This window comes from Hypanus sabinus, chromosome 1, assembly GCF_030144855.1.
Source record: "Hypanus sabinus isolate sHypSab1 chromosome 1, sHypSab1.hap1, whole genome shotgun sequence".
NCBI classification, from domain to species: domain Eukaryota; kingdom Metazoa; phylum Chordata; class Chondrichthyes; order Myliobatiformes; family Dasyatidae; genus Hypanus; species Hypanus sabinus.
The window spans coordinates 168,811,523-168,833,079 of NC_082706.1; the positions used below are offsets into that span (position 1 = coordinate 168,811,523).

At 39.1% G+C, this 21,557-nt stretch overlaps 1 protein-coding gene across 1 annotated transcript; it reads left to right on the top strand.

Annotated features, from left to right (window-relative positions):
• The first annotated feature begins 19,694 nt into the window (after positions 1-19,694).
• On the top strand, positions 19,695-20,879 carry LOC132381677 (neuropeptides B/W receptor type 1-like). Its single transcript, XM_059951288.1, has one exon. It carries the CDS (start codon positions 19,695-19,697, stop codon positions 20,700-20,702), a length of 1,008 nt encoding a protein of 335 aa, XP_059807271.1. The 3' UTR covers positions 20,703-20,879.
• The last annotated feature ends 678 nt before the right edge of the window (positions 20,880-21,557 follow it).

Here is a 21,557-nt window from a genome sequence, read left to right on the forward strand (position 1 = left end):
CCTGGTGGGTAAAGAAAATGTTTCAAAGAGAACATCAAAATCAGTTTGAAGAAACTCAATACTAAATCTAAAAACTAGGAAGACATTGCATTCAGCTGATACACTTGGAGGAAATCTGTGCAGGAGGAAGCTGTGCTACATGAGACAAACTCCACTGTGCCACAGGGGAACAAACAGCAGCTGTGAAAGGAGAAAATGAACAACCAAAAGACCAAACCACTGAGCACAGTCACCGCTCACCGCTGCCCACACTGCACCAGAATAGACGAATTTCGGATTGGCTTCTACAACCGCCTGAGGACCCAGCAACAGACATCTGCTGAGGAGAACATCATACTGGACACAAGTGATCACACTTAGTATCTCAGTGCCCTGTTGCAATGAACTGATCAGTATTAAACTTTAATTAATATAGCATTGGCACTTAGAGAAATTTAGCAGTGAGGATTATTATTGAGGGAAAGAAAGTCATGAATATGGAGGGATTTTAAAACAAGGGCATGAATTTTAAATTATTAATGATAAGGCAGTATGAGTCAACAGAGTGGTGAATGACAGTGTGAATTAGGACAGAGGCAGCAGAGTTTTACATGCCCTTATTTTTCCGGAGAATGGCCAGGAAATAAATCCAGCATTAAACACGCAGAACAGTTTGAACTCCCGGTGATTGCTAAGAGTCAAAAGGAGGCAGTAGGGCAAGTTTCTTGAGAGACACAAGAGGTGACGGTGTGGTATTAGGGAGTGAAGATATGCATGTTGATTCTTCAGTGAATCATGAAGTATGAAAATGTCAGTTTAATTCCCTTCTACAGGCTGAATTAACTGTTCACAGCTTGCAGAGGAAAGTGCTTCTGCTAGAAGTTAATCTGTCTATTGATGATAATGTTATTGGTAATGGCTGTAATGTTATTTTCTTATGATTTCCAGCATTTTCTTGAAAGTAGATATAAAGTCAGTTTGGTCAGCTTGAAACTACCTCCTTTTTTGTACATGTAACAAATTTCCAAAACAATGTTGTTTTCCATAATCAAAAGGAACCTTTAGCAATTCTCTCACTTGATGAAATCAAAGTCTATTTAAATATTGTTAATCATGATAGGTTATGAAGTAAGTTTAATACTTAAAGTTCAATTTTTCTTTCTGGATACGGGGAACAAGTCGGAATTTGACACTTTTTATTTTTGGTTGTCGTTTTCAATGTACTCTGTGTAGTCATCTATAAACAATCAGAAAGGCACATCTGATCTTGAGTTACTCTGGATATTGCACAGAATGTAATTTTCATGTTTATTTTGCCAAACTCGATTCTGCTTTGCATGATTCTGATAAGTGCAGAATTAAAGAATATACGTGTTTCTGCAAATATCAGGCATTCAAATTAAATTTGGACACTGTTCCTGTAAATAAAAGGATAAGAACTGAAACCAAGTCCCACAATTTACAATAGCAACATATCATAGTGGCTTATACCAACAAGAAAAATGCCTATTAAATTATTCCTTAAATTATAGCATCAAATTGAATTAGAGAAAATTTAATCTCCTCATCCCATAATCAAATCAACCAAATCCTTTTGGATCTTCTCTCCTTGTGTTCCTCTGGCTTGTAGAATTGACCTCTCCTGCATTCCATCACCATCCTCTACTCCTTTCCACTCACTTTTTCTGTTTACTCGCCACACCTGCATCTCTCTTCCTCCCTGCCTTCTCCTTTCTCCTTCTCAAACTACCACCACCTTTTACTGACCCACCAATATTTTGTTTTCCTCTAATATGTCCACATCCCTTTCTATTTTGTTATGCATTCCCACCTGTCTCTGGTCCTTTGTGAGTGTTGCTTTGTGTGTATTACTGCCCTCATATCCACAAGCACCGTTGCCTCCTCCAATTTTCAACTTTAGCTAGGTTAATTGTCTATTGTACCCTATGCCTTGGTGAAGGTTAATGGCAAAAGGCAGCAAAGTGGACTTAACAGGAATATATATTAAAGAGATTAAACTGAAGAGCTTCAGAAAAATGAGGAGGGAGGAATAAGATTAATGGAATGGCTCCCATGAGATCGCATATCCATCTAATGGGTCAAAAAATACTTCAAAGTATATAATTTTTTCAGCTTACACAAACAATGATTTCTGCTCCATTGTGAAGTCTTTTCAAGGTATGCTTACGCAGAGGAAATTTAAATTTTCAGTTTGACAGGAGTTCGGTGAGACCCTCTCACAGCTCCCCCACAGTGATCCCTCCTCCTCTCTCCCTCCCCCACCTTCTTATTCTGGCTTCTGCCTCCTTCCTTTCCAGTCCTGATGGAGGATCATGGCGTGAAAAGCCCTCCTTAGACGCTGCTTGAACCGTCAAGTTCCTCCAGCATTTTGTAGTGTTGCTCAAGATTTCATACAGGGCTTGGCAGGGTAAATCCAGGTTTCCCATAGTAGTGATGTCTACAAATAAAGATCACAATCTCATACTAGGAAAATAGCCAATGAGGACAGAGATGAAAACTTTCTTCAACCAGAGGATTGTGATTTTTTAAAATTCACTATTCAAGAAGGCCATGCAATCTCTCTGTTCATAATAGAGATCAATAGGATTTTAAATACCAGGAATATCATAGGATATGCAGTTAATGCCAGAGTTATAGTGAGCTAAAGGATGAGCCATACACCTGAATGGCAGACCCAGCATAAGGAGCTGAAGGACCCAATGCTACCTCTATATCTTCCATTCTTACGTTCTCTGCATCCACGCAATGTATCTGCCAGCAACAATCTGCTTGTTACCTCCCATTTCCCCAAAACCTCAGCTCAGCTCTTATAGAGTCACAGAGTCATACGGCATTGAAAGAGGCCTGTCAACCCATCAAATACCTTTCTATACTGATCCCATTGCCAGCAGTTGGTCTGATGCCAGAAATCTGAAGTATGAATACAAAGTGCTAGAAAGACTCAGCTGTTAGGCAACGTCTTCTGAAAGGGAAACAATTAATGTTTCAAGTGAAAGACTAGTCAGATGGATGGGTGGAAGTTTGGGGCTGATGACCTTTTTGGTTCTACACGGCAGCTAAGGAAAATCCTCCATCTTCTACCAACAGACAATTAAACAATTTTTTCCAAGCAAATTAGGTGTTAATGATTATGCAGCAACACACACAAATGCTGGAGGAACTCAGAAGGCCCGGCGGCATCTGAGGAAGAGACTAAACAAGCCAAGCCCCTTCATCAGAACTGTAGCTTCACGCTGATCTCCCAATTAATGTTTTTCATACAAAGATCTCGGCACAAATATACAGTACAACTCCTGAAAGTTCTTGTATCAGCAATTAAATTTCTACAATTGATTTTGTATTTAAGTATCAGGAAAACAAATAATTTTATTGAATTTTAGCCCAGGCAAACAATTTGCAATCTTTGTCTTGCAACAACAGACAAAATTCTGCACTCTTTATCATTTAGTTAGAAAAATGCCATGATTTCCTGCATTAAACAATCATAAAAGGGAGAGTTTGTGGATAGGGGGTGACTGCCAGGCAAGATAAAATTCACTCTGCTGATTGAGCTGGCAATTGACATGCACCATGATAAAGTGATCATTTATAAGAGACTGTGAAACTTACTCAACTTCTGCTGTCAAATCAGAATTGACACTTTCAGGATAGGAGAAACAAAGGGATAAAAATTCATAGGAAAAAAGAAGGAGGAGCCGAATTAGAAATAAAATAATTTCTATTTATATTGTGTATCACATTCAGTGGCCACTTTATTAGGTATGCTTGTACAACTGGTTGTTAATGCAAATATCAAATCAGCCAATCATGTGGCAGCAACTCAGTGCATAAAGAAATCACATGCAGACATGGTCAAATGGTTCTGTTGTTGTTCAGACCAACCACCACAACGGGGAAGAAATGTGATCTAAGTGACTTTGACTGTGGAATGATTGTTGGTGCCAGGCGGGGTGGTTTGAGTATCTCAGAAACTCCTACAATTTCCACGCACAACAGTCTCTCGAGTTTGCAGAGAGTGGTACAAAAACCAAAAAAAAAAAATCCAATGGGCAGTAGTTCTGTGGGCTAAAAAGCATTGTTAATGAGAGTGTTCAGACGAAAATAGTCTGATTGGTTCAAGCTGACAGGAGGGCAACAGTAACTCACATAACCATGCGTTATAACAATAGAATGCAGAAGAGCATCTCTGAATGGACTACACATCGGACCTTGAAGTGGATGGCTACAGTAGCAGAAGTCCATGAACATACACCCAGGAGCCACTTTATTAGAATCATGACCGTGTATTTGATCATGTTTGTTAATATTTTTTTTTAATTTAAGGCTTGAAGCTTCATTTACTGAACTAGACTTACCTCCTTTCCATTCATTCAATCTGTCATATCCTTCAGTTTCGACATAAATAATAATAGCAGAGAGAGAAATCTAAAAGTTCAATATCCTTTCTCCTGTTTAACCATGAAATTTGAAATAATTGATAATTGAAAGCTTTTTTTTCCCTCTTACTAGGCAAATTCTCCACACGGATTTAATTCCATCTTCTCCCAAAAATACCTGCAGCAAGTACTGTTGGCAATTAGAGGCAGAACACAGGTTGATCTTCACTTTGCCTGATCAGACATTGTTCAAGCTGTGAACAGTTAATTCAGCCTGTAGAAGGGAATTAAACTGACATTTTCATACTTCATAATTCACTGAAGAATCAACATGCATATCTTCACTCCCTAATACCACACCGTCACCTCTTGTGTCTCCCGAGAAACTTGCCCTACCGCCTCCTTTTGACTCTTAGCAATCACCGGGAGTTCAAACTGTTCTGCCTGTTTAATGCTGGATTTATTTCCTGGCCATTCTCCATAAAGATAAGGGCATGTAAAACTCTGCTGCCTCTGTCCTAATTCACACTGTCATTCACCACTCTGTTGACTCATACTGCCTTACCATTAATAATTTAAAATTCACGTCCTTGTTTTAAAATCCCTCCATATTCATGACTTTCTTTCCCTCAATAATAATCCTCACTGCTAAATTTCTCTAAGTGCCAATGCTATATTAATTAAAGTTTATTCATGTTCATCAAAAGTATTTGATTCACCTTTGTCGGCATTACTTTCCAGCTGCCAAGGCCTTCAGTTCTGGAATGTCCTATTATTACACCAGGGCACAGTTGAAATTACAATTGTGTTGATCACAATGTAGCCTGTTCCTAATTCAAATGTATGTAACTATCTCCAGCTTTCTCCTTCTTCCTGTTTTTGAGAGGCTCCTTAAAACAGTCTTTCGTCAATATCTTGAAATGTTGCCCTAATATCTGATGTGCCGATTTTTGTTCAATAACATTTCTTTGCAGTGCCATAAATGCAAGCCATACTTCTTGCTGTTATATGGTAGCTTGTAGATGAGAGAGCTTTAGGTATAACTATAAAGGGGAGAGTCATAAAAATACCAGTTCTGGATCCACTGGCATTGACATATCCCAAGGGTCATTAGATCCATTCCTGCTGATGTTTGATGCTGATGTCCCTGCAGGTTCAACTGGATAGTAAACATCATTTAAAAAAACTGAACTGTATGTCCCAACTGTCCTGTTTTACTTAAGACGTTCAGAACATATGAGTTGATTGCTTTATTCTTTTTCAATATTTTTATTAGTTTCTACATAGAAGAATACAGAGTACAAGAAGAATTATATTATAAGTAAAAAAAGGTAAAATAATTCAAAATACATTATATTTGAATCACACTTGCAATCTCATTACCCTATATTTGTGTAAATTAAATTAAATCATAATATTGAAATGTGTTAATTTTATTATATACAAAAAAAATCTAAGCCTGCTACCAAGATCAAAGCTGTTTGATAAAGAAAGAAAAAAGGAAAAAAAATCTTCATCATATAGTGAAATGTGTTATTAGCTAACATCTGTACTTTAACAACAAATCAAAGGTTTTGAAAATAGTTCAAATATGGTCCCCTCAATGTTTGAAAGTCTTGACTAGATTCAGAAATTGAACAACGGATCTTCTCTAAATTTAAGCATGAAGTAACATCACGTAACCATTGAGTGTGAGTAGGCAGAACCACATCCTTCCATTTAAGCAAGAGTGCCATCCTAGCTATAAGAGAAACAAAAGCCAAAATGTGCAAATCAGATATCTCCAAAATAATATCTTTTCCTCCAACAATACTGAATAAGGCAATCAAAGGTTTAGGCTTTATTCTAACAAAATTGCGTTATTCTACCAAAAAAAAACTAGCCTTGACAACAGTCACTCAACTTTTGCCTCTAGGTCAAAAATGCTGAATTCAAATCCCTCTCCAAACATGCAGACTGGCACATCTGTCCAAACTTGAAGAAGTGTTGCATAGTCATATGTGTTTCCTCGAACTTAATTATTTGTTCAACCAAGACTCTGTTTACTCACCCAGTGTATTCAATAGACACTGAGCTCTATTTCAAAGAAGAACAAAACCAGCTGTTCCTGGAATGTTTCCCAATAATTTTCCTTCAAAATATCTAAAACAGATGATTGAGTCATTTTCACATTTTTCTTTTGTGCAAATTGCCTTGTGCAAATTGCCAACTGCATTTCCTGCCACACAAGGTGAAATTATACTTCAGAGAACCATATGAAAGATTTCTGAACAATGCTGTAAAAAAGACAAATCTTTGGTCTTCCTGACCCAATTTTCCCATGAAAGTTAAACTGTACAAAATGGAAGTAATGATTGTAAATATGGATTTGTTAGTATTTCTGAAGAATTTAACTCCTTTTGTATCCCTCCATTTGAACTTAAGCAATGCGACAGAGCTTTTAATCATGTCTATTAAATTTATGAAGAGCAAAGCCAGGTAATTATTCAGCACAGTGTGAAAGGAACTTGGTAATTAGGCTGATCATCATTGTGACTATTAGAATTTATTCAAAAGGAAATGCATTTAGGTGTTCACTATTCATGAAAAGAATGAAGTCAACATGAAATTATTATTAGCATGGCTGAATAATATAAATTAGCTTCCTATATTATGAATCCAACTGATATGATTAGAAGCTGGGAATTAAAGCAGACAACTCTACATTTTAATCTTGCCAACTCATTAATTAGATCTTATGTAGAATATTGTTGCAATCTTAAAGTTGAGTTAGAGATAGAGTTTCAAAGAAATGAACTTCCTTTCATGGAGAACATAGCAATTCAAGTGCTCAAATGATGATGTTTATGGGTGAATTAGATCTGAGCAGTTTATTTAAATTAGACTTTGATCACAAAACTGAAACCATGAGTAGAATAATAATAATACACTATTGATGACCTGGTGCTTTCCTGGTGCAGATGGCAAAACACTATTTGGAACAGAGTTAGAATATCCTGTGGAAAGAGATGTTCAAAGCTGTGTGTGAGCCAATTCTAGCCCCAAACTATGACACATCTAGCCATAAAAGTGATGGAGAGGTTCAGCAACGAATTTCCAAAATATAGGAGGATGTGGGCTACAAACATAATTGCTAATGGTGGTTGACTAAAATTGGACATTCTCTGGAGGCCAGAACAAAGAGGTACAGATGTCTTTCTGCCATCTCCTACTGGAATCATACATGCAGAAGATGAATACAAGTAGAAGCCAATAATCTTAAGCAGGAGAAAATCTGCAGATTTGGAAATCCAAACAACACATAGACAATGCTGGAGGAGCTCGGCAGGCCAGACAGCATCTAGGAAATGAGTACGCTTGATGTTTTGGGACAAAACTACTTGGCAGGACTCACATAGTTTAATAATAAGGGGATAAAGACCACAGAGGAGCATCTTTGCAGTTATGTCCATCGTATAAGATCAACATCTTATATTTAAGTCATGTGACCAACAGAGTAAAAGTATTGCAAGGAACTTTACAGTAGTGGTATCTAACAAACTTCAGGATCAATATGCAAAGCAAGAGTTCCTTGAAGTCAAGAAGGAAAATTGAGTTTTCTTTTTGCTGTTTCAATTCTTATCTGGAATGATTAGATGTTTGAAATACATCCTTATCTAGAAGTTCCTTGTACAGACAAGGAATGTTATAAATATAATTCAGAAATATGGAAGATTCATACTTAAAGTAAATGCAAAGAATCACCAATTCAGTGGCAGCAAAATCACCTACAGAATTACATTATAGTCTTTACAATGTGTGTCCGTGCAAGGATATCAAATCACAATTTTTTCCTCAGCATTAACTAAACCAAATTCACAGAGTTCTCTGTGGAAAATTGAACCTTGTTCTCCAATAAAGGTTGGTATAATTTTTGATGCGAAGCATAACAATAATTTTGTAGTAAGGGGTGTATTTCAATTTCATATTAGGTTTTTAAAAAAAGCATAAGCTAGCAGTTTCTGAAGGAAGGCAGCCAAATAAATGGGAATAAATGATCTTCAAAATGGAATATTTCAGAAACTCAGTAAAAATGGCAGCTTTCAGATAAATATGGAAATCAAGGATGATAGTTCAATAAACACTGTAGTTCAGAATTAATTAAACAAACCTGATTTTTTTTTTGTTTTCTGTAAGCATCCAGATAATGTGAGTTCACTCAGATAAACAAATGCTTTATTTATACTTCTATCATTTATTGATTTATGGCAACCTCACAAAGCTCCACAGTCAGTTTTAATGGATGCAAACTTGTGCAAGTTATTCATCCGTATTTCAAATAGATGATTCTAAAGGGGACAAAAAGCTTCCGTATTGTCAAAATTAAACAAGCATTTGCAACTTCGATGATCAGATTAACAAATTTCTCCATTACAAAGAATTTAAGAAAAAAATCTTCCATTCTAGCACTCCAATACAATGTGGAAGCTTAGTCATTTGCATGGAATTGCTTGGACAACTTCACAAATTTCAGATGAATCTCAGAGTTGTATTCTGGGCGCAAACCTTGATAATAAATGAGCCTTTGAACCTTCGCAATTTTACCTTAAATTTTCTGGTGAATTTTGTCTCCTGAAAATTCATTATTTCTTTAAACAGTGATAATAAGATTGAGAACCTTGAATGCAAAAGTAATGAAGCTTACTAAACCTAAAGACTATAGGGAAGATCCTTTTATTTCCAAGAGAATTTTTAGTTACTATTAAAACAAATCAGTACAGTACTTTGTTTCCCAAACTTTGAAAGCATTGCTCAGGACTGAGTTACATTAAGGTTCAAAACAGTGTCAGTTGTAGAAGAAGATGTGCAAGAACAAAAACTGAAAAGCTGGAGGATGAGATATCACCTCATTGTCATGTGAATGATGGGCAATGAATGGTATGCTGGCACTTACTCAGCCTAATAAATAACCTCGTCTGCTGATGAGGAGGGAATTGGCTGTCCAGCTGCAAAAAGAATGTGATCACTCTTTCCACAATTTATAGTGTAGAATTATGCCATTTTCTTTAATTAACACTTATCCATCATAGCTGCTTGCACATTCACAGCGAACAGACTAACCACAAAGATCCAGCACAAAGCATATAATCATTATGCTTTACATGTGACACACACAAAATGCTGGAGGAACTCAGCAGGCCAGGCAGCATCTATGGAAAAGAGTACAGTACGTGCTTCGGACCGAGACCCTCCCGAAACGAGGAGGAGATATGATCACCAATCCGCACAGATTGTGATGTTCTGGTTAGGAAGTCGAGGATTCAATTGCAGAGAGAGGTACAGAGGCCCAGGTTCTGTAACTTCTCAATCAGAATTGTGGGAATGATGGTATTAAAAGCTGAGCTATAGTCGATGAACAGCATCCTGACACAGGTGTTTATGTTGTCCAGGTGGTCTAAAGCCACGTGGAGAGCCATTGAGATTGTGTCTGGCATTGACCTATTGTGATGATAGGCAAATTGTAGTGGGTCCAGGTCCTTACTGAGGCAGGAGTTCAGTCTAGCCATGACCAACCTCTCAAAGCATTTCATCACTGTCAATGTGAGAGCCACTGGGCAATAGTCATTAAGGCAGCTCACATTATTCTTCTTAGGCACTGGTATAATTGTTACCTTTTTGAAGCAAGTGGGAACTTCCGCCGGTAACAGTGAAAGGTTGAAAGTGTCCTTGAATACTCCCACGAGTTGTCTAAAATAAGCCATGCCTGATGACGATGTCATTAAATGTCAAGACTATATTGTTTAAGCTTCTCTTACTGGCTTCATACTTCTATGCCACAAATGTTACCTGCACTTATGAGCCAGTGCTTGAATGTTGTCTAGGTCTTACAGAATGGGGACATACACTCAGTGGCCACTTTATGAGATAGATACTTTATTGATCCCAAAGGAAAATACAGTGTCACTGTAGCATCCATGAGCACAGATACACAAATATACAAATATTAGAAGAGAAGTAAGAAAGAATAAAAAATAAGTTATCTGAAACAGTCTAACAGGAGGGGTCATCAATTCCCTAGCTATAAGTTGGCTCATTATAGAGCCTAATGGCTGAGGGTAAGAATGACCTCATATAGAACTCTTTGGAGCAGCACAGTTGTCTTAGTAAATTACTGAAAGTGCTCCTCTGTTCAGCCAAGGAGGTATGCAGAGGGTGAGAACCATTGTCCAGGATTGCCAGGATTTTCCAGAGGGTCCTTTGTTCTACCACAGCCTCCACTGTGTCCAGTTTGACTCCTATAACAGAGTCAGTCTTTCCAATTAGTTTATTGAGCTTGTTGGCATCATCTGTGTTGATGGCATTGCCCCAGCACACCATAGAAGATTACACTGGTGACAACAGACTGGTAGAAAATGTGAAGGAGAGGCCCACATACTCCAAAATACATCATGAGAAGACTCTGGCCCTTCTGGTACACAAGCTCTGTGTTGGTGCTCTACTCAAGTCTGTCATCCAGGTTCACCCCCAGGTATTGTAGGTCCTCACCTCATCCACGTCCTGATCATCAATAGTAACAGTGAGCAGTGCAGGTTTAGTCATTCTAAAGTCCATCACCATCTCTCTTGTCTTACTGATGTTGAGCTGCAGGTTATTCAGCTTGCACCATTTGACAAAGACCTCCACAAGGTCCCTGTATTCATCCTTCTGTCCTCCCTTTATACACCAAACTATTGCTGAGTCATCAGTGAATTTTTACAGATGACATGACTCAGCATTCTATCTAAAGTCCAAGGTATACAGGATAAACAGGAAGAGAGCCAATACAGTCCTCTATGGGGCCCCAGTGTTGCTTATAGCCAAGTCTGACACACAGCTCTGAAGCTGTACAAACTGGTACTCCTGCTTGTTAATGTAACTATCTAATCAGCAAATCATGTGACAGCAACTCAATGTATAAAAACATGCTGACATGGTCAAGAAGTTCAATTGTTGTTCAGGCCAAATATCAGAATGGGGGAGAAATGTGATCCAAGTAACTTTGACTGTGGAATAATTGTTAGTGCCAGACAGGGTTGTATGAGTATTTCAGATACCGTACTTCCCCCTTCCCCAATGAAGGGTCTCAGCCTGAAACGTCAACTGTTATTCATTTCCATAGATTCCACCTGGCCTGCTGAGTTCCTCCAGTATTTTGAGTCACCTCATATTAGCTATTTTAGTTTAAAATGATGTCCCCTCATATTAGCTATTTCTGCCCAGGGAAAAAAGTCTCTGGCTGCCCAATCTATGTCTCTTATTATCATATACACCTGTATAAAGTCATGCTTGTTCCAAAGAGAAAAGACTTAACCCATCCTCACATGATATGCTCTCCAATTCAGGCAAGTCTTGGTAAATATCCTCTGCACTGTCTCAAAAACTTCCACATCCTTCCTATAATGAGGCAAACTGAATTGAACACAATAATCCTGCTGTGGTTTAATCAGGGTTTTATAGAACTGCAACATTAACTCACAGTTCTTGAATTCAATCCCCCAAATAACGAGGACCAACACACCAGATGCTTTCTTAATAAGCCTATCCACTTTCATGAGAACTTTGAGGGATTCAAGGACATGGAACCCAAATCCATCTGTTCCTCCACACTGTTTAGAATCCTGCCATTAATTTTGAATTCTGCCTTCAAATTCAACTTTCCAAAATGAATCACTTCATGCTTTTCTGGATTGAACTGCATTGTCCATTATGCTCATAAGTTCCTGCCTAATAGCATCGTAATTCCCCCTCCAATTAAATACTTCCCCTTCTGCACATATTCCTCTCCAAGACTAGGATAAAGGTCGGGGAGTTGTGGTCACTGTCTCCAAAATGCTCATCCACGGACAGATCCATCACCTGACCATCTTCATTGCTTAGTACCATATTGAATATGGGCTCTCCTCCATATACTACAACAGGAATCCTTGGAATCCTTCTTGGACACACCTAACAAATTCTGCCCCATCTATGCCTTTTGCACTAAGGAGGTCCCAATTAATATTAGGGAAGGTAATGTCCGGCATGACAGCAACTCTGTTATTTTTGCATCTTCCCAACATCTGATTCCTGACTGCTCCTTAGTGTCTCTGTTGTTATTTGGGGGGGGGGGGTCTAAAGAATACTCACTGTAGAGTGATTGCTCCTTTCCTGTTCCTGACTTCCACCCACACTGACTCAGTAGGTGATGCTTCCATGATGTCCTCCCTTTCTGCAGCTGTGATAATGAAATGTATTCCTTCTCTATTTGAACGAGTGGCAATCTTGGTAGGTCATCTAAAAATCAAAGAACTGGAGTAAGTTTTGAGCCGGACTGGATAAAAATGGTAGATTTCTTCCCCTGGATAAGCTGGAAATGATTCACATGGAAGTTACTGGGTCTGTCAGACTTGAGTTATAAGGAGATGGGCAGGAACATTTTTCCTTGGAGCAAAGGAAGTTGGGCATGACCTTATATAAAATCATGCAGGGGATGAGTAGATAAGGTGGATAGTCACAGGAGGTTGTAGAGGAAGGTACAATTACAATTACAATATTGTTCAGTAAATTTGCAGACTGTACCAAGATCAGGGGTATAGTGGAGATCAAGGGAGGCTATCAAAGCTTGCAGCAGGATTTGAACCAGCTAGAATGGCAGATGGAATTTAATGCAGACGAATGTGAGCTGTTGCACTTTGGGAGGATAAACCAGGTTAGGACTTACACAGAGAGTAATAGAGCACTAATGAGTATTATAGAAGAGAGGGATCTGGGAATACAGGCCCATAATTGACTGATTTCAGATTGATGTTGTTTGTCTGTCTTTAAGGACAATGGATTTGTAGCACTGGAGTGACCTCTTAGTTATCAAGACTCAGCCTCACCAGTGTAGTCCAAAGCAAAGTGAAACAATACATTTGGCACAAGCTTGGCTGCAGAAGCTGCCGGAAGGATGTTCATTGACGTCCAGCAGCCTTAATGGCTCCACTCCAGATTTTCTGTCTGAGTTTACTCCCATAGCATTTGTCTCTCCCGAGGCTGCCCACAAGGCAGTGAGACTATTTATCCGTAGCTAGGAATCTGATTTACGGGCCAGTTGGCCTGTGTGCTTCGTGTACAGGGGCCAGGCCTCCTCCCCATCCTCCATGGTTACAGGATCTACTCCTCTGCAGTCCTTTTCCCTACCAGCCAAGCTATCGAAGGAACACAGATACAACAAATAATTAAAACTATTGGAGTATTGCCCTCCATTTCAAATATTAAGTAATTAAAAGATGAAAGATGAAAATATGGTTTAAATACTTAAATAACCTCAAAAAGCCTACTGATACTCAGATTAGCCCGAGGCAGTGGTAAGCCATCCAGCCAATCACTGGATGTGGAAACAGTGAGGAGGTACAATTGTTAAAATAAAGTGTTTTCTTGTTCAATGTCAGAGCCACATTTAAGAACAAGTAATTTCTTTTAAATTGAGCACAACACTATAAGGTCAGGAAGCCCTGTCAGCATTCTGCATTGCATTCTATAGAGAAACTTACTCTGCAGCTTCAGGTGGATTTCAATCTACTGTTGTAATTTTACTGGAAGTGGCCAGAGAATCAGCTTTTTGCATTGGTGAGAGTTCTGACATTTTCATGTCAAGAAATCAAATATTCTTAATATTCATTAAGAATTATATGCTTTGCTGACCCTATTTTCTGATGTAAAATGGGGCAACTGAGTTTAGTGTAGTAATTTTTACTGACTAGTATCTCTAGCCTGGACCTATACCTTTGGGGGCACAGCTTGGATAGGCAGTTCCGATAATTATGGCCCAACTAAAGGTGCCCAAGTAATATCCCAGTTTTTTTTATTCAATACATTTAATAGATGATGTGACTCTTCATGATGAAATGGTTACAAGAAAAGAAAACTTGTGATTAAAAAGAATATACAGCCCATCAAAATAGATTAATAACTGAATTGTCAAATGATCATATAAAGCTCTTGGAGAAAGGCGTGGTAATGTCTGTCTAAGAGGGAAGATAATTATTTCACTGATAACTCCTGTCAAATAATAACAATGCTGCCAGGGATTGCCATTAAGAAGTTCAAGGCTTGAGGTGCAATTTATGTGTCTACAAGTTAATTTTAATGTTTTTGTTTGTTCCCTATTGCATAACCATTCATTTGTGAACCAGGTCAAACTGACAAGTTTTTCCCCAGGTAATTGTAATTTTTACACTCATTTAACACAGTATGCAAAATTTAGCACTTAAGCAATATACAAATTTCAATATGTCTACAAGATCTTATATATTAGAGTAGTGGTTTAAAACAGCAATTCAACCAATTAATGGAGAATGAAGAATGGTTTAAATTATTTTAGTAAAATGCAAATTCTTGTTATGTGTTTAACAACATGAAATGATCACTCTCAGGGCAAAAATTAATCCATATTTTCTTACTGAAATTAATATAATGCTATCAACTATATTTTACAGTAATTATAATTACAATTTCCATAAGGCAGAAAAGCAGAATTAGGCCATTTGACCCATCAATTTTTTCTATTCAATCATGACTGATTTGTTATCGTCTCAACCCCATTCTACTGCCTTCTCCCCATAACCTTTGACACCTTACTAATCAAGAACCTATCAACCTCCACTTCAACTATAAGACCATAGGACATAAAAGCAGAATCTGGCCATTTGCTCTATTGGGTGTGCTTTCATTTTTCCATTTGTAAGAACCATGTATCTATTTTCCATCTGCATTGTAGCTTGTGGTGCTTTTATTATGGTAATCTGTCACATGGGATGCAGCTTGGTAGAAATAAATTAGTATTGTTACAAATTCTTATTTTGCTAGTTGTTTAGTCAAAGTGGAAAGGGGTTGAGCCACAGAGAATGATATTTTTTGTTGACAGCTAATTGGAACATTATTGGAATGCTAACTAGATCATTAACTTTGCTTAAATATAATGTCAAAAAAGATGGCTCAGCTTTTCATTGGTTTAGGTTTGTAACCACTACACCATTTTTACACCTTCCATTCATACATAAAAAAAATCCTAATGTATTTCACAATTGTGCTGAGGGATCTTCTACTTGAAATATTAACTCTGTTTCTCTTTTCACAGATGCTGCCCGGTTTGCTGATCATTTCAATCAACAGCCAACACAGTCCAAGGATTGTATTGACTGCAAACCACAACAGTTGCCGCATCTCTAGCGCCAATGTAGCATGCCCACAACTCACAAACGTCTTTACAATGTGGGAGGAAACTGGAGCACCTGGAAGAAACCCATGTGGTCATAGTGAGAACATGAACTCCTTACGGAGAATGGTGGGAATGAAAGCCCAATCTGTGATTGCTGGTACTATAAAGCACTGCAGTAACCATCATGCCATGGACCACCCTGTCTGCTACTATGCTGCCTTGTTCACTACCCTGCTGCCCTGTAACACCAGTTTCTGTCATTATATCAGTGATTTTTATAAAGTAGTCCCCAAGTGTTAAGAAGGTGTATGGTGTGTTGGCCTTCATCAAGTGTGGGATTGAGTTCAAGAGCTGTGAGCTGTGTTACAGCTATAAAAGATCTTGGTCAGACCCCACTTGGAGTATTGTGTTCAGTTCTGGTCACCTCATTACAGGAAGGACATGGATACGATAGAGAGAGTGCAGAGGAGGTTTACAAGGATGTTGCCTGGATTGGGGGGCATGCCTTATGAGAATAGGTTGAGTGAACTTTGCCTTTCCTCCTTGGAGCAATGGAGGATGAGAGGTGACCTGATAGAGATGTATAAGATAATGAGAGGCATTTTCCCAGGATTGAAATGGCTTACATGAGGAGGCATAGTTTTAAGGTGCTTGGAAGTAGATACAAGGGGTATGTCAGAGATAAGTTTTTCCCACAGAGAGTGGTGGGTGTGTGGAATGCACTGCCAGCAGCAGTGGTAGAGGTGGGTACAACAGGGTCTTTTAAGATTCTTAGATAGGTACAGGTAGCTCAGAAAAATAGAGGGTGATGCAGTAGTGAAATTCTAGACTAGGTTACATGGTTGGCACAACACTGTAGGCCGAAAGGCCTGTGATGTGCTGCAGATTTCTGTGTTTCTATGTAATAGAACAATGTACTTGCGACATGTGAGGAGTTGTGCTCAATACAGCTGTGTGAGTCCATCGGCTTGATTTTGATCACTGACCTAGCCTTTGCATAAGAGATGGAGAAGTTGAGAAAGGGAAGAGAAAAATTAATGATGGAGCATTTCAAAGTGAGATCAGTGTGGAAACAGGCAGCAAAGGTGATGAAACTTTTGTTTTCTATATGAGAGCAGAAAGCAGCAACAATATGATTTCAGCTTGGACATGCAGATTCCAAAGCTATCCCTTTGATTTGGAGGAAGTGACTATTGCTAAAGGAGAATATGAGAATATATTCCACTGGAGAGAGATTGGTTGGGCCTCTTCTCAAGATAAAAGCTTTTAGAAGAAGTGGATGTCCGTGGTGAAATCGAGATAATTGGTACCATGAAACAGGAAAATTTCAAAATGATAGAGGATGTTCAAAGATCTTGTTTAGGTGTATATTGGGAAAAAAATGGTCAAATGGAGAAATAATGGTGTCAAGATAGGAAGAAGTAAGTTTAGTGGGGCTAGAGCAGCCTAAAGAAATAAGGTCTATTGGGATAGTTACCTAATGGAGGAGCTAAAGTGATGGTGCTTAGTTGAGGGACGATGAAGGTGATAGATCAGATGTGATTAACAAGCCCACAGCACCACCTCTCAGCCGATATCCTTTTACTGTACACCTCACCTCCTTCACTGCATCTTAAACCATGTTTGCTTTCCATGTCTGCCCAACTTTGATGAAAGATCATTAATCCTGTCCCCCTGCCCCCCCCCTTCTCTCTTGCTTGACTTGCTGAGCATTTCTGGCATTTTCTCTTATAGTTTCCAATAGAAATTTCATAGCCAGCTGTCACTGTTGTGAAGAACTGTTACTTTTTGTCTGGTTCTGAGAGAAAATTCCAGCCCAACATTTAACCAAAAAGCAAAAGGTAGTCCCCATAACAAACTTTCATGACAGCTGTAACTTCTTAGATGTTAATGTAAATGCGATGTACTGTGGAACTCAGATGGGTGAAGGGCTGGATTAGCAGCAGAATGTTGAGATTAGGTGGCATCATAAAGTTGATGTCCTTTGATGATATAGCAAACCTTCTTAAATTTCAGTTTTGAACCCCCATGGATTGCGTTTATGGTAACATGGATACACTCTGGTTTTAATACTTTAATTCTCACTTCTGACAAGAACTAATCAACCTGGAACATTAAATACAAGAGATTCTGCATATGCTGCAACACTTCATATTCTGTCTGGGTAGCTTCAATACCTCTTGGCATGAACATCGATTTCTCCAAATTTCTTCCCCTTCCCTTCTTCTCTCTTTATCCATTCCCCATTTTGGTTACCCACTCATCCCTTCTCTTCACCTGAGCATCAACTCCCCCGAATGCCCTGGCTTTCCCCTTTCCTTCATGGTCCATTGTCCTCTCCTATTAGACTCCTTCATCAGCCTTTACCTCTTCCACCTATCACCTCGCAGCTTCTTACTACATCTACGTGTCCCCTAACCTGGTTTCACCTATCACTTGCCAGCTTGCACTCCTTCCCCCACCCCCTTCCTTCGTAGTCTGCCTCCTGACCACTTCCATTCCATTCCCGATGAAGGGTCTCATCCTGAAACGTCGTCTGTTTATTCCCTTCAGCAGATGCTGCCTGACTTGCTGAGTTCCTCCAGCATTTTGTGTGTGGACTTAAAACAGTGATCTGTCCAACCCTCCAAGCGCAAACACATACACAAACACACACACACACACACACACACACAAACACACACACACACACACACACACACACACACACACACACACACACACACACACACACACACACACACACACACACACACACACACACACACACTTGCCTGGCCTGCTGACAGCTTCCTATATTGTTGATTCGTTTGGATTCTCTCCAATTCGTTATCTTAATTGCGTATTTCAGCATTTCTACTCCACGCTCAGAGAATCTGGTCCACGGTAAAAGTGGAATCAGTTTGACTGATTTACCGTAGAGATGTTTAACTATTTTCAAATTCCGATTCGGTGCATGATTAACGCCAAGAAAGACATTTTACTCCAGACCCGAAGGCTAGAGAGGAGTGTAATCACATCATATCGCAGAAGAGCCTTTCCCCTTTCAAGGTGCCCGTCCACGAAATCAGGAAGCTGAGATCTCTGCTCATTGCAATATTACGCCTACCATGGATTATTTAATTCAGTTGGTGACATTAAAAAAGAGAGAAATCCCTGCGGCTTTCCAGCTCCGGGCTGAAATTAACTTCCTCATTCATCTTTGACAATGCAGAAATGAACGTGGAGCAGCGAGAGGGCAGTGGACCTGATCTCCGTTCCTGTGGTGACAGGTCTCAGTGTCCACGAGTCTGCTCTGCGCCTGTGCTCTGCACCGCTGAGGATCACAAGACAGACAACACGGAGAGTCTGGCACCAAGCAATTGTCGTACCAGAACCATTTCAGCGCCAGTAATGCAAGTTCGTTCAAAGAGCGGATTAATTGTTTGTAGAGATCCAAACGCCAAGGTATGTAAGTTCAATTTAGCTTGCAGTGGTCTGTCTCTATGTTGCGCGTTTAGGTGAGACGGACAATAATTATTTGAACCTGTGCAGTTCTGGTCCGGAAAAAGTGAAGTCATCAAATTCAGTAGTTTGCCTGCCTTTTAATTATGCCTGCCGTTTCAAATAATTTGTGCTAATTGCCTGCATTTCGCTCTTTATCTATTTAGTAAACATCCATCTGATGATGACTCTGAGAGACGGCAAAGACTTCGAGTAATTAGAAAATGCAGTTGAAGTACTAACTCACCGGAGGCGGCGGCTTGAAAGGACGGTTCGTTTAAAACAAGCGCCGAAGGACTGCAACTACATACATTGATCGGAAACCTTGCTCAATCGTTGAGGTAAATGAGGGGCCGCTCTCTTTCGAAATAAGAAAAATATAAGTTTCGTTCTGTCGTTCTTTTTAAACCCAAAGTACAAGTTTGAATACTTAGGCTTACCTGCTATATTCTGTCTGTATCTAGCTGTCCAGTGAAACAGATGACTTTCTAGCTTCTGATATTGACAATGAAACGATAGATTCCACATGGTCTAAATGAAGATCTTCGACGTTTCTAAGGCGTGTAATTCTCTTTTTGTCGGGATCTTCATACCAAGCAGAACTGCGCCTGTTTCTGCTGCAGTGGCCCTGAAATATGGAGCATTTTGCATCGTACCCAGTCTCTCTGAACGTCTCCTGTACACACGATCAGGTCAGCTGTTTTCCCGAGGGTGTCAACAGCACCAATTCGACGGGCCCGAGACCATACCCTGACTTTTATATTGCCATTCCCATCATCTATTCAGTGATTTGTGCGGTTGGGTTAACGGGCAACACAGCCGTAATCTACGTTATACTCAAAGCCCCAAAAATGAAAACAGTGACAAACATATTCATCCTGAACCTGGCCATCGCGGATGAACTCTTCACTCTAGTTTTACCCATAAACGTCGCGGACTACCTTCTGCTTCAGTGGCCCTTTGGCGAGTTGATGTGCAAATTAATCATTTCCATTGATCAATACAACATCTTTTCCAGCATTTACTTCTTGACCATCATGAGCATTGACCGCTACCTAGTGGTCCTCGCCACAGCCAAGTCGAAGAAAATGTCTTATCGCACCTACAGGGCGGCTAAGATCATCAGCATCTCCGTCTGGCTCCTCGTTACCGTCATCATTTCGCCCTTCACGATTTTCGGTAAGATCCACGACGACAAGGGCAGGTTACAGTGTGTCTATGTGTTTCCATATCCTGAGGTTCTGTGGTGGAAGGCTAGTAGGATTTACACTCTCCTGATGGGATTTGCCATTCCAGTATCCACAATCTGTATCCTGTACACAATGATGTTGTGCAAACTGAGAAACATGCGCCTGAACACCAACGCCAAGGCTCTGGATAAAGCCAAGAGAAAGGTGACGATAATGGTGATGGTTATCCTAGCAGTTTGCCTGTTCTGCTGGACGCCCTACCATTTGAGCACGATTGTGGCGTTAACAACAGATATTCAACAGACAACAGTTATCATTGGGATCTCCTATTTTATCACCAGCCTAAGCTATGCCAACAGTTGTCTTAATCCTTTTCTGTATGCCTTTTTGGATGATAGCTTCAGAAAGAGCTTTCGGAAACTGATAGAATGCAGAGCAAGTCCTAATATTTAGCGTTGGGTGTATCTGGCCATTTACCAATGTTGCATGTGATTCTGCTTTGCCTACTCCAAAAGCTATGCCCCCAGATGCCCATGTGTGCTCTTTAAAAGACTGTTAATGTACTGATTATATCCTGGGAAATAGAACAAACTTCCTAGTCAAATTAAAAATTACATTTACACTATGGGAATATAGAATTTCCATAATGCATATGTATATAACCTTTAAATATGTATGGTATTAAATATTACATATAATTTTAATACAAGGATACATTTGTTGTGCACAGTTTGTAGAGTTATTGTATGATATATGTATGTATTGGTTAGATCATTTGGAAGACAAAGTATAACAATACAGTGTTGCTAAAAGCATGTACGTGAAATTATTTGTGAACTAACCATTATGTAAATATTTTGTATGTTGCAAAACCATCTTAAGCATGCTCTTGTGCATTTTTTTTCCAGTTCATATGTAAATTGTTCATAGAGATAGTTGCAACTTTATGGCCAAGGTGTAAACTGACAAATAATTAATGCAGCTCATACAGATGTGGCATCACATATCATTTGAAATGTATAGTCTTATTTATTAAATTTTCATTTTAAAATCTTCAAATGTAAATCAATGTATTGTCAATGACATTGTGAATGTTTTTGATAATAAAACCTTGAGTAAATGTTCTGTGTCCTTCAATTTGGCTGTAATCTTCTTTATATTGGTGATATACTGTAATGACTAATCACAAGCAATTATTTTATAGTTTGTTATTGTAATTATGTCTCACAATCCAAGTATTGCTAGTTCACCTGGCCATTGGCTTGCACTTATTTTAGGTTCTGATGCACTGAACTGATGAAATTTTCT

Bases quoted from the DNA above. Each gene is read 5' to 3' on its own strand.
- LOC132381677 (XM_059951288.1), top strand. From the start codon at position 19,695: ATGGAGCATTTTGCATCGTACCCAGTCTCTCTGAACGTCTCCTGTACA.